General features: G+C 56.8%; 1 protein-coding gene across 3 annotated transcripts; it reads right to left on the bottom strand.

Moving 5' to 3' along the window:
- Nucleotides 1-447: 447 nt before the first annotated feature.
- Nucleotides 448-11,934, bottom strand: LOC308676649 (guanine nucleotide-binding protein G(I)/G(S)/G(T) subunit beta-2). 3 transcript variants are annotated; one of them, XM_081342633.1, is made up of 11 exons: nucleotides 11,713-11,934; nucleotides 6,919-6,967; nucleotides 6,313-6,442; nucleotides 5,977-6,015; nucleotides 5,780-5,886; nucleotides 5,558-5,621; nucleotides 5,292-5,454; nucleotides 5,128-5,194; nucleotides 3,983-4,184; nucleotides 2,816-3,032; nucleotides 448-2,003 (listed from the first exon to the last, which is right to left on the bottom strand). In XM_081342633.1, the coding sequence occupies exons 3-11, from the start codon at nucleotides 6,367-6,369 to the stop codon at nucleotides 1,897-1,899; spliced, it is 1,023 nt and encodes a 340-aa protein (XP_081198759.1). In that variant the 5' UTR covers nucleotides 6,370-6,442; nucleotides 6,919-6,967; nucleotides 11,713-11,934; the 3' UTR covers nucleotides 448-1,896. The 3 variants fall into 3 exon arrangements, with proteins under 3 accessions (XP_081198759.1, XP_081198758.1, XP_081198760.1); XM_081342632.1 differs by lacking the exon at nucleotides 6,919-6,967 and having other exon boundaries at nucleotides 11,713-11,933; XM_081342634.1 differs by lacking the exons at nucleotides 6,919-6,967; nucleotides 11,713-11,934 and adding an exon at nucleotides 10,487-10,505.
- Between the last annotated feature and the right edge of the window lie 743 nt (nucleotides 11,935-12,677).

Genomic DNA, 12,677 nt, shown 5'->3' with positions numbered 1-12,677 from the left:
TTCCCCCCCCCCCAGATAAAGGTCATCCTCAACTCAAAACTGTTTACTGACCGTTTGATGTTACGATGGCACTGAAAAAGTGACTGACCGTTTTGCACACTGTTGTGGCATCCCTGCGGTCACACAATCAAAATTGGGACGCTTGGCAACTGACTCGTGCTTACAACGGTCGCAGTGTCCCAGGGGGATCATGTGATCCCCTTTTGCAACCTTCTGACTGTTAAGGTCAAGAGGGTGGAAAGCCAGATTCGCTTAGCAACCATATTACTAATTTAACTGCCGCGATTCACTTAACTACGGCAGGAAAGGTCATAAAATGGGGCAAAACTCAATAAATTTCTCAACAACATGAACTTTGGGCTCAATCCTGGTTGTAAGTTGAGGACCGACTGCACCTGTTGGACAGCTTTGTACTGACCGTCTCGCCAGGCCAAGGGCAGCTGGAGAAGCACAGAGCCCTCCCCCTTTGTGGCCAGTCTTTGAGGAGCGGGATCAGCTGTTGCATCATCAAAACTGCCCCCTCCCCCCAAGACTGGCGCTAACCTTTAGGCCTGCCTCTCTTTTGGCCACTTGAGCGGGAGAGAAAATCAGTCCAGGCACAAATAGTAACAGCCTTTATCATACAGCTTCACGGCCCTAGTCTAAGCGGCTTACAGAGTCAGCATATTTTTTACGGACAGAAGGGGCGGAGTCAACCTTGAGCCAGTCTGGATCTAACTGCTGGCGTCTGGCAGTCAGCAAAAGTAGACTGCAGTACCGCATTCTAGCCACTGCACCACCAGGGATGGCCAGCTAAGAAAAGGAAAGGAAAAAAACAAGGGGAGGTGTTTCTGAACTGGGGCCCCCACCCCAGGAATGTTGGACCCAGGCACCTCCCTGGCACAAACTAGCCAGGACTCCCGAAAGGTCATCCTGTAATCCTAGGAACCGCTGGATTGGGGTGCTCCCATTTGCAGGTTAGAGCAGACCCAAAGGAGGGCGGGCCCTGAAGAAAGGAGGAAATCTCTGCAGGAAACCTCCCCCCCCCACCAAAAAAAAAAAAAAAGAACCGAGCACAGCCTGGCCCGTCCCGTGTTCTGAACCCACATCTGCCCAGGATCCAAATGCCACCCAACCACCCCACCCCATTGCTCTAGGGCAGGGTCTCCAAACTTGGCCCCTTTAAGACTGGTGCACTTCAACTCCCAGAATTCCTCAGCTAGCCATGCCTGCTGTTCTCCTACCGCCTAGAGCAGGGGTGTCAAACTGCTGGCCCACGGGCCGGACGCATCATCAGGAAACGGCGCCCACCCCATTGCCGGCAGTGGAGAAAAAGCTCCAATACGTCGTGCGACGTCACGTGACGTCGCGAGTTTGACATGTCTGGCCAAGAGCGTAGAGATTGCAGAGGAAGGGATTACCGGTACAAGAGAGTAAACAGGCCAATAATGGGTAATACCTATTAAAAGGAATGCATTAGTCCCAGGGAACTCTGGGAGTTGAAGTCCACCAGTTTTAAAGGTGGCCAAGTTTGGAGATCCCTGCCTTAGGTAGCGCTGAGGAGGCCGTGCAAAAAGTTCTCACTCCCCTCCCCAGCCCTGCCGTTTCCCTGGACGGAATCACACAGTGCTGCGTTGTAACCCCTCAACACCTTTTATTTGCAAGGCTGGCAACCCCCTGCTCCCCCTCGGCAGCTTCACTGACATCCTTTCCCCCCCCCTTTCCACGTTGCAGGTGGAAATCTGGCTTAGAATAATGTTGAAGTGGAGCAGAAAAAGAAACGGGGACGGACAGCGGGAGGGCAGCCAGCTGAGGGGCAGAGGCTCAAGGCCACAGCAGAGGGGGCAGAAGCCGGGGGGGGGGCACCAAGGGCCGCCTGCCCTTCTTCCCCCAGCCCCCATCCAGCTGGAGGCTGGTTCAGTTCCAGACTTTCAGGAAGCTGTCCCAGGAGCCGGTGGCTACAGCCATGCCATCGTCTGTCACGCCCAGGCAGCTGACCCGGTTGTCGTGGCCAGCGAGGACCCCTGGAAGGAGAGAGAATTGCTAGCAATGGAGAAGAGCCCGGAGGAACGGTAGCGGGGGGCGCAGAGCACCCCAAGGCTTCTCCTGTTGGAGGGACCTCTCCAAACTCCAGGGAGCTCTCCCCTCACCTGCTTCCCCAATGGGCCCAGCCAGACACCCCCTCCCCCCCCCCACACACAGCCTGGGATAGGGGACTCCAGGTGCTCAAATGGGCAGGTCACCCAATCTGGCTGTGGCAAAGGCCGGCCACAGCTACGGCTTAGTGCAGAATTTAGTCCACTTTGCGGGGCTGTCAGGTTGGCTGCGGTGGAAAGCAGTCTGGATTCCCAGGAGGGAGGGGTGGCTTTCCCGAGGGCAAAGAGGCAGCGGAGCTTGGAGTGTCTGCTAGGCAGGAGGAGGGCAAAGAGGGCGCGCACACACACACACACGGCAGCTCCTAGAGTCTGTCTGCGTATAGTTACTGCAGGCAGTTGCTTCAATCTGGCAAGATCTGTCTACAGGCAAACAACAAGAACACCCAGCACTGGGGATGTTTTCTAGTTGGGATAATGAGACGTCCTTTGCTTCCTCCTCCTCACAACCCCCACACCCCCACTTCTAGCAGTGATGGGCTCCCTACGTCGGTCACAAAGTGGCCACAAGGAAACCACCGAGCTCGAGAGAGAGAGCATCGGGGACCCCTCAAACAACTATAAAGAAGCAACTCAAAAAAACTCCACACGTGGTTCTTGGGGCCAAAAACAGGGCAGACTATGGTCTGATCTGGTTTCTGAGGCCGAGGTGGAAGGAGGACGAGCTTCTGCCGGCCGCTCACCTGCCCGGTCGCCCTTCATGGAGTCCCAAATGTTGCAGTTGAAGTCATCGTAGCCGGCCAGCAGGAGGCGTCCGCTGCGGGAGAAGGCCACCGAGGTGATGCCGCAAATGATGTTGTCGTGCGAGTACAGCATCAGCTCCTGGTCGGCACGTAGGTCGAAGAGGCGACAGGTGGCATCATCGGAACCCGTGGTGAAGGCATTCCCGTTGGGAAAGAACTGGGTGAGAAAGGAAAAGGGGAGACGGCTAAGGAGAGAGAGCTAGGGAATCCTGGGAATTGAAGTCCACCCACCTTAAAATGGCTGTCGCGGAGCAATCGTCCCAGCTGAGATCAAGTGGGGGATTATTTATTTATTTATTTTATTTATTTATTCAATTTATATACCGCCGTTCTCCCGTAGGACTCAGGGTGGTTCACAAGGCTTTTTAAAAACAATACAACAATTACAAAAAATCAATTAAAAAGATTATATTAACCTTGAAATCCCCAGTTAAAATACAATTAAAATCCCAATTAATATTCTCAGACCAGGCCAGAGAGCTCAAAGAGCCAGGTCTTCAGGTCCCGGCGGAATGAGCGAAGGTCAGGGGCAGTCCTAAGCTCTACAGGTAGCTGGTTCCAAAGGGCAGGCGCATCCACAGAGAAGGCCCTCCCCCTGGGTATTGTCCGCCGGCAATCTTTTACCGGCGGTACCCTGAGAAGACCCTCCCTGTGGGAGCGCACAGGACGAAGGGAGCTTGATGCCGGCAGCAGGTGTTCCCTCGGATATCCCAGACCCAAGCCATTTAGGGCTTTATAGGTCATCACCAGCACCTTGAATCTCACCAGCACCTTGAATTAGCACAGACTCGTTACGTAAACACGCGAGGACAAAGTCTGACCTCCCCCTCGAGACTCAGCTAGTCTTTCCCGGAGGCAAACGGCCAGTTGGGAAGATTCCTGCACTACAGGCACAGAACAATAAAGTAGCTACTTTGAACTCTACATTTGTAAGTCTGGTTGTTTGTGCCTAACAGTGGCCAAGGCTGAGAAGCTCTGGCCTAGATGCTTGCCACGAGACAGCATCTCAAACGGTGTCTTCCGAGTCTGGTCTCCTGCAAGCCCTCCACCCGCCCCCTCTTTCTCTCTCTCTCTCACACATACACACACGTCAAGCTCTGCACTCACACAAACAGCGTTGATGTCGGATTCGTGTCCCGTGAAGGTCTGCCGGCACATGCTGTCTCGGATGTCCCACAGCTTGACCGAAGCATCGCAAGCGCCCGAGATGAAGGAGCGCATGTCTGGCGAGAGCGAGAGGGACATGACGTCCCCGCTGTGGCCTGTGAAGGTGGTGGTCTGTTGGCCCGTCTCGATGTCCCACAGGGCACTGGCAAGGAGGAAAGGCAGTCAGGCACGACCCCCACGCGGCTTCAGCACTCCAGATTTGACCACTCCCTGGGGGTGCGGTGGGGGTTAATACACCGTGCCAAGACGGACGCGGGACAGACAGCCTTAGAGAACACGTTGTGGCTGAATCGGAGTGAAATCACTTTGGGACATTGTCCCGCACCGGCTGACTTTACGGTGTCTTTTTGTAGATTTTTCTTAATTCTAATACCCTGGGATGATCGTGGCTAAGTACAGGGAGTCCTGGATTTATGGCTAGAATTGAGCTCAAACTTTCTGCTGCTAAGTAGGTTCAGCCCCATTTTATGAGCTTTGTCCCCCTGGCTGTCAAGGGAATCACGTCGCTTGTTACGTTATCAACTGGGTTTGTTAAGCGAACCTGACTGCTTGTCAGAAAGGGGATCACGTGAACGCTCTGGGACACTGTGACCGTTGTTAAATACGAGCCAGTCGCCAATCAATTTTCTGGATTTGGATCTCGTGACCATGATGACACTGCCAGGGTTCCAAATGTGAAAAACGGTTGTCAGTCACTTTTTGTCAACGGCGCTTAGACTTATATACCACTTTTCAGTGCTTCCCAGCCCTCTCTAAGCGGTTTGCGGAGTCAGCATATTGCCCCCCCTCCCCCAACAATCTGGGTCCTCATTTTACCGACCTCAGAAGGAGGGAAGGCTGAGACTCAAACTGCCGAACTGCCACCCCTGTAACTCTGAACGGTCAATAAACAAACAGTTCAAGGACTACTTGTTATCCACTTCTGGGGGGGGGGTCTCAGCCACAGTGACAGCTCCAAAATCTGTCTAGCAAGTGAGTCGCTGATATATCACAACAAACAAACAAACACACACACACACACAGAGACACACACAAGAGACAGCCCTTGGCTTGGCGTCCACTTGGATCGAAGTCCGGCCACTCACCAAGTCGTGTCTCCCGAACTGGTGATGATCTGGTTATCGGTCAGAAAGCGACAGCAGGAGAGGTACCCTGGTGGAGGAGAGGAGGGTCGCCCGTTAGGGCGGGCGAGGGGGGACGGAGGAGGCTCCAGTCCCTCCCCAGGGGAAGAGCGAGTCCGTGGCCTCACCCGTGTGTCCTGGCAGCTCCCGACTGACCCGGACGTTCCCTTCGCGGGTTTTCAGGCTGTAGATGGAGCAAATGTTGTCCAGGCCGCCGCAGGCAACGTAGTTCCCAGAGGGCGCGTAGGCGCAGGTCATCACCCAGGACGACCGGAGCGGAATGGCGTGAACCTGAAAGGAGAGGGGCGTTCAGTGGGGCGCGGCCCCAGGGCCCTAAGCCCTGCGTGGACCGTTTCCAGCTGCCCCCCCAAAGGCCGTCCGCCTTTGGCCTCACCTTGTTGGTGGTGTAGCTGTCCCAGATGATCAGCTTCCCATCTTGAGAGGCACTAACCAAAAGTCTGGAGCGACAAGGAGGGAGACGGGGCTCAGAGCCTTGGTCGTTCGGGGGGCAGGGATGGGGACCTCCCCCCAAGGACGTTTCCAACTCTCCCACCCTTCTTTACTGGGGGGAGGGGGGGTTCAGCCCCCTTGCCGGCTGCCCCATCCTGGCTCTCACCTGGAGTCCGTCCCCCAATGCATGGCGTAGATCTTGGCCAGGTGGCCACGCAGCGTCCGCCTCGTTCGCATCTGGATCCGGCCCACCGGATCGAGGCCAGCGGTGATCTTGAGTCGAGGAAGAGAGGGGTCAGTGGGGGGAGGGAGGGGGCCCCAAAGGCCACCTCCTCCCCCCCTCACTGAGCGCAGCTGCCTCACCTGGGTCAGTGTGGAATCGCCACATGCTTTCCTGGCGTCCTGCAAGCGAGAGGAGGAAGAGGGGGCTCACGCCGGCTCCACAGACAACCTGTGTGCCCTTCAGCAGCTTTGCCCCCCCACCAGGAAGTGCCCACTGCCTCCCCCGGTCCCAACAGCCCCCTTCATCCCCCCTTCCTGGGGAAGTCAAGAGCGCTGGATCCTCCAGCACCCCCATGGCCAGCAGTGAGCACAAGGATGGTGATGTGAAGGCCGCCACCTGGTTTCTCAAGATGCGTTTGTCACCTCCCTGAGGACTAGAACCTTGTTGCAGCCCCACTCCTCCTCCGTGTAACTCACCCGGATCTGGTTCCGCAGCTGCTCTGCTTCCTGCTTCAACTGCTCCAGTTCACTCATGGTGGCTGGGGGGGTGGGGGTGGGGGGCCCAGGGGCTTGGCCAGCAGCCCCTTTCACTTAGCCACGATCCTGCCTGGGGAAAGAGAGAGAGAGAGGGAATCATGGGAAACCACAATCGTAGGAAATTATTAACTCTGATTTTCAGGAAGAAGATCTTGCATTTCCGCCAAACAGCTTTCCAGTCAAATTAAAGGGGAACCGTAGAACAGCAGCCAAGAATTCACACACAATCACAGCACATCCAGTCCTCAACTTACAATAACTCAATTTAGTGACCATTCAGTTACAACAGCACTGAAAAAAGTGACATGTTTTTCAGAGTTAGAATCACACCATGATGGTGTGGTCAAAACTCAGATCCTTGCTTTATGACAGTTGCAGCATCCCCTGGGTGGGTGGGTGGGTGGGTGGGGTCACGTCCTCTTTTGTGACCCTCCGACGAGCAAAGTTCAACGGGGTAGCCACCTTCACTTAACCGAGTTATTAACAACTGCTGCGATTCGCTTAACAACCGAGGCAGGAAAGGTCGTAAAATGGGGCAAAACTCACTTAACAACAGAAATGTTGGCCTCAGTTGAGGTTGTAAGTCAAGGATTACCTGTAATAAATAAAAATACAAAGCTATAGCATCCACGTGGCAGCCCAAAGCGCCTGCTGGATTAAAAATATTTTTACATGTTTAAAAAAAATCAACAAAATATATATATATAAAAAAGTAAAAATATTTTCCCACTTGCAAAAAGAGGAAGACCCCCCACAAATGGCGCCCGAAAAATGGATGCAGCCACAATTTGCCACTGTGCCTCGCGTCTCCCCTGTTTGTCCCTGGTCCAGCCGGACACCCGACTCCCTTTTAGGGGGGGGGCAAAGGGACCGACTGACCGTGGTGGACCAGATCCAGGCGGGGCTGCCGAGAAGGGAGTGGATTTTGAACATCTGCAATCCACTCAAGGCCTGACCCTTTGCCACTGCAGGAAGCTCACCCTCCCGTGCCTGACCCCACTCGAAGGACCCCTAAAAGGGGGATTTGAGGGATTGCTCAGCCCCCCTTGCAACCCAGGCCCCCTCAAATCCCCAAGTCATGTGGGGGCGCAGGGGGGTGGAGAAGGCAGGCCAGTCTGGAAACTGCTGCTAAGCAGAGAAAGGAAGTGACTCTACTCACTGATTGCAACCCCAAACACCTACAGGTGCAAAGGGGGGGAAGGCACACACACACACACACACACACACAAAGTGGGAAGGGTCCCACTTAGAAATACCAAGATAACCGTCCCCATCTTTCCTTAATGCTCCTCACCCAAATCCACTGCAGGAAGGCATCTCGACCTGCCCGCTGACCACGAGAGGAGTTACTTTCCTAGTCACACACACACACCCCGACACGGTAGGCGCCCCCCCAATTCCCATGACCCCTTCTGAATGGGAAAGAGGCCGGGGAGAAGTGGGGAAGACACTCAAAGCAGCTGGATTTTCACTTCCTGGCAAAGCCGCTGTGGTTGCAGCCTTTGGCAAAGAAGGGTGGGGTCACCCCCTATGGAACCCCCCCCCGCCACCCCAAAGAAGCCAAAAAGAGGGTTGCTAAGGCGACCGGCCACTCTCTCTCACACACACAGACACACACACACTGCTCTATGCTCCGGGAGGCGGTTGCCTAGGCAACGGGATGAGAAAGCCGAGAGCGAGGGACGGATCCGGCCTGCTCGAGGGAGGGAGGAAGTGGGAAGGGAAGGCAGCCAAGTGCGGCTTCCTCTGGCGAGGGGGCTGCTCCTTCCTGGGGGGGGGCAAGGAAAGAGCGGCCTTTCCCGCTGCTGCTTGGCCTTTGCTCCAGCCCAGAAAGCCTAGAGCAGCCTTAAAAAATCTGAACGGGGAACAGGCCAAGCTGGGACTTCCCGGCTCCCAGTTGCCAGGGCCCCCAAAGCAAGCGGGGGGCACCAGGGGAGGGGGGAGGCAGAGCTGAATCATAGAAGGGGAAGCACCGGGTGCCATCTTCCAAAATGGGCATCTCTGCCATGGGCAGGGAGGGAATGGACTCCTGGCACTTCTGCAAGATGCCAGACACACACACCCCATTAGAAATGGAGGGCTATGGGGAAGCCCAAGTGGCTGCAGGGAGGGAGGCAGGAGGATCAGAGTCCCCCCTCTCTTTCTCTCTCTCTCTCTCTCTCTCTCTCTCTCTCTCTCACACACACACACACACACACACGTCCTCCAATTCATCCCAGATCACAGGCTTTCCCTGTTCCTCCGCAGTCCGAAGCTGCAGGCCGCTCTGATCCTCCGCTGTGGGAATCTGGAAGCCTTCCTGGAGCGCAGCAAGGGGGGGGGCATGGCTGGCAAGAGACTCGACAAACGGGAACCCAGCGGGACCGAGTCCTCAGCCCCCCCCCCCCGCTGCAAACCTGCCTGGCTGGCAGATTCACAACAGGGGAAAACCCTGCATTTATTTAGAATAGAACAGAGCCGGGAGGGCCCGTGGAGGTCTTCTAGTCCAGCCCCCTGCTCAAGCAGCAGGTCCTATACAATTCCGGATAAACGGCTGCCCAGTCTCTTCTTGAAAACCTCCAGTGTTGGAGCACCCACAACTTCTGGAGACAAGTCGTTCCACTGATTGAATTGTTCTAATTGTCAGGGAATTCCTCCCAATTTCCAAGTTGCTTCTATCCTGGATCAGTTTCCATCCGTTGTTTCTCGCCCTGCCTTCAGGTGCTTTGGAAAATAGGTTCACCCCCTCCTCTTCTTCGCGGCAGCCCCTCAAATACTGGAAGGCTGCTATCATGTCACCCCTCCTCCTTCTTTTCATTAAAGTAGACAAACCCAAATCCTGCAGCCGTTCTTCGCATCTTTTAGCCTCCAGGCCTTTAATCACCTCTGTCGCTCTTCTCTGCACTTTTCCCCCCCCCAAAGTCTCAACATCTTTTTTGTAATGTGGTGGCCAAAACGGGATGCTGTATTCCAGGTGTGGCCTTACCAAGGTTTTATAAAGCGGTACATTATGAAATATAAAATACTTTATTTGCACTGCCTTTTCCACGAGATAGCATAGCACCCTGAATTTCCAGCCAAACCCCACCGGCAGGGGGGGCGTTTCTCCTCAATCCACCCCAATAGCTGCAGTATTAATCCAACTTTATAAATATTTTGCTTTCCTGGTTTGGCAGCAGAACACCACACTCGTACCTTGACTTAGGACAAATGAGCCCGACATTTCCATTGCTAAGTGAGACATTTCTTAAGTGTTCAGTTAGTGACACGGTTGTTAAGTGAATCTGGCTTCCCCCATTGACTCTGCTTGCCAGATGGTTGCAAAAGGGGATCGCGTGACTCCAGGATACTGCGACCGTCATAAATATGAGTCAGCTGCCAAGTATCTGAATTTTGATCATGTGACCACGGGGTTGTGGCAAACGGTCGTAAGTGCGAAAAATGGTCATAACTCACTTTTTTCACAGCTGTTGTAACTTCAAACAGTTACTAAATGAACTTGAGGACCACTTGTATTCTAGAGTGGGGGTCTGCAACCTTGACCGCTTTAAGACTCGTGGACTTCAGCTCCCAGAATTCCTCGGCCAGCTATGCTGGCTGAGGAATTCTGGGAACTATAGTCCACGAGTCTTAAAGCGGTCAAAGTTGCAGACCCCTGTTCTAGAGCAGCGTTTCTCAGCCTTGGCCCCTTTAAGATGGCTGGGGAATTCTGGGAGTTGAAGTCCACATATCCGAAAGCAGCCGAGGTTGAGAAACACCATCCGAAGAGGAACAAAGAGGCGGAAAAAACTGCGCACAGGAAGTAAAAAGCAGTGGGTTCCCCAGAGGGCTGCGGCAGGGAGAGGGCTGCCCCCCCCAACTGGAAAGCCACAGCACCAGAGTCTCCATCGGTGACCCTCACCCAGGGGGAGGGACTCCCGATGCCCACGGGCAACTTTCCGCAGCTGGCATTTCCTCTTTCATTCTCACTCTCCCTGCCTTTCTCGAAACTCCAGTATGACTTTGGGGCTCCACCCTCCAAGCTCAGCAGAGACCCTAAGAGTTGGGAGTGCAGTAGACCCCCTCCCCTTCTGCGGTGTTGCATCAACTCCAAGCGCCCCCCACTCTGGGCCTCAACAGGTGGTGGGCATCTCACCTGGCGCAAGGGGTCCTGCCGCTGTTGGGGTCCCCACCGAAGGTCCGGGCTGCCCAGTACAACCGGGTCCCTGGGAGAGCTGCTTTGCCCCCCCCCCCACTGGTGGAGGGGCTGAGGCATGGCAGTGGGTGTGTTTGCCAGCCCAGCTGGTTTTCAGGAGGAAGTGCAAGAAGAACTGATGCAAGGCTGGTGAAGGGAGGGAGGGAGGGAGGGGGGGGTTCTTGGGCCTAACTCTGCAAAAGTCACGACGGCACAGAGCCCCCCCCCCCCGCAATTGCAAAGAGGCAACCCCCCACAAGATGCTGCAGTCTGCCAGGTGCCATGATGCCCCTCCCTGCCTTGAACTAGGCCCACCTTGGCCCAGCTGAGTACATCCTGTTTGGCTGCTGGCAAGATACCGAATTCACTCTCTCTCTCACACACACACACACACACACACAAAACATGCGCGCAAACACACACACACACAGACACCATTTGAAGGCAGAGCCCTGGGACGCCCCGGGGGAAAGCGCCGGCTCTCCCGGGGAGTCATTTGCCCGTAATGACAGCCTCCAGCCAGGCTCATTAGCCCCGGAGGTGCCTCGACTGCTCTTTTGGGGAGGGGGCGCCCACCTGCCAGCCCAGCGTCTCCACCTCCGCCCTGCCTTCCCCCCCCCCGGCACAAGAAGCCCCTCCCGAGGCGCCAGGGAGTGGGTGGGGGGTGCAGGAGGAAGCCCAGTTTCCTTCGGGGGGGGAGGGAATGACGGGGAGGGGGCAGCCCAATGCACCAATTTACACTTGGGGCGATCGCGGACCCCCCCAAAAGCGAGGGAGGGGGGGTGCTCGCCTGGGAAGCGTCCTGGCCGCTTTCGGGGAGGAGGGGCCGCGGAGAGCGGGGGCTGCGGGGGCAGAGGTCGTGGTAGGGGGCGTAGAAAGGGGCGGGGGGTCCGGGGGGGCAGAGGGCGGGCGGGCGGCCCCTCCCCACTGCTCGGGGCGAAAGGGCGGCTGCCGGCGGAGCGCCCGGAGGTTGTGCAATGGGGCGGGCGCTGCTACGGGACCGGCGGCGGCCGGGGCGGCGGGGGGAGCGGCTGCCCCGGACTAGGCGGCTTTCCGGGCTTGCATGGGGGGTCGGGAGCGCTTGGCCGGGGGGCTGCAGGCTGGAGGGGGAGGGGGGAGGGAAAGCCCAGCAGGAGGAGGGAGAGAAGGGGGAACTGCACGGCCTTCCCCAGTCGGCCTCCACCTACCCGCTGCCGCTCCTGCAGCGCCGCCGCCACCGCCGCCGCCGCCGCACGAGGGGGCCGGGGGGCGGGGGACTCGTTTCCGCTGCTCCAGGGGCGGAAGGATCGCGCTCGGCCGCTGCTGCTGCTGCTGCTGCTGCTCAGAGCGCGCGACGGCGGCGGCCGGGACTTGACTCGGGAGCGCGCGGAGCGATCTCGCCCCGCCGGCCCAGTGATGAGGCTATCCCGCCGCGCCCAGAGTCGGACGCGGCCGAAAGGACTCCCCGCGGGGAGGGGGGAGCGGGAGAAACCAAGTCCGCCCGCTCGGGGGGGGAAGTCGTGCAGCAAGGGGAGCACGACGGAAGCTGGCAGGCTGTCAAGCGCGGGCGGGGGACAAGGAGGACGCCTCCCGGTGTGGGGCGAGGCCGGGCCCGCGCCTCCCTGCCCCCGCTCCGAAAATAATTCTCAAGTCGGGCGATACCAACTCGGATGGGCAGGGCCAGACCACGCAGTCCGGGGGGAGGAGAAGGGCTTGGGGCATACCAATTCCTTGGGGTGACCCACGTTGAGGGCGGGGAAGAAGCATCCAGATGCCTTGAGACCTGCGACCCCCGAGGGGAGCTGGGCATTCTGGGGATTGTAGTCTCTCACGCCTGAGGTCAGGAAGGGGCGAGTGCACGCATTTCTATAAGGGGAGAGTTGTTCCCTCCAGAGGAGGCGACAGGAAAGATGGTACAGTCCGAAACAGCCTGTTCTAACCTCCTCTCCCCGTATGCGTCGGGACTACAACTCCCATCGGTCCCTGCAAAAGTTGTTAAAGATAAAATGTATGTTAAAACTTTTTAATAAAAAAAAAAGTTGGAAAGTGGGCTCTGAGCTTTCAGAAGCAGCCTGGCGAGCAGGCGGATGTCCGCAGCGGCAGCCTTGCAGTGGGCTGCCAGTGGAACCACAGGGGCTTCTGTTGTTATCCTGGCAGGCAGAACCTCACCTGG

This window comes from Vipera berus, assembly GCF_964194415.1.
Source record: "Vipera berus genome assembly, chromosome: W".
Taxonomy (NCBI): Eukaryota; Metazoa; Chordata; class Lepidosauria; order Squamata; family Viperidae; genus Vipera; species Vipera berus.
The sequence above is the reverse complement of the archived record's forward strand: the minus strand, read 5'-3'. Positions and strand labels throughout refer to the sequence as shown.

Coding starts and splice junctions, on each gene's coding strand:
- LOC308676649 (XM_081342633.1), bottom strand. CDS start 6,369: ATGAGTGAACTGGAGCAGTTGAAGCAGGAAGCAGAGCAGCTGCGGAAC. Junction 5,622..5,779: donor CATTGGGGGACGGACTCCAG/GTGAGAGCCAGG, acceptor TTGTCGCTCCAG/ACTTTTGGTTAGTGCCTCTC. Junction 2,004..2,815: donor CATGAAGGGCGACCGGGCAG/GTGAGCGGCCGG, acceptor CTCTCCTTCCAG/GGGTCCTCGCTGGCCACGAC.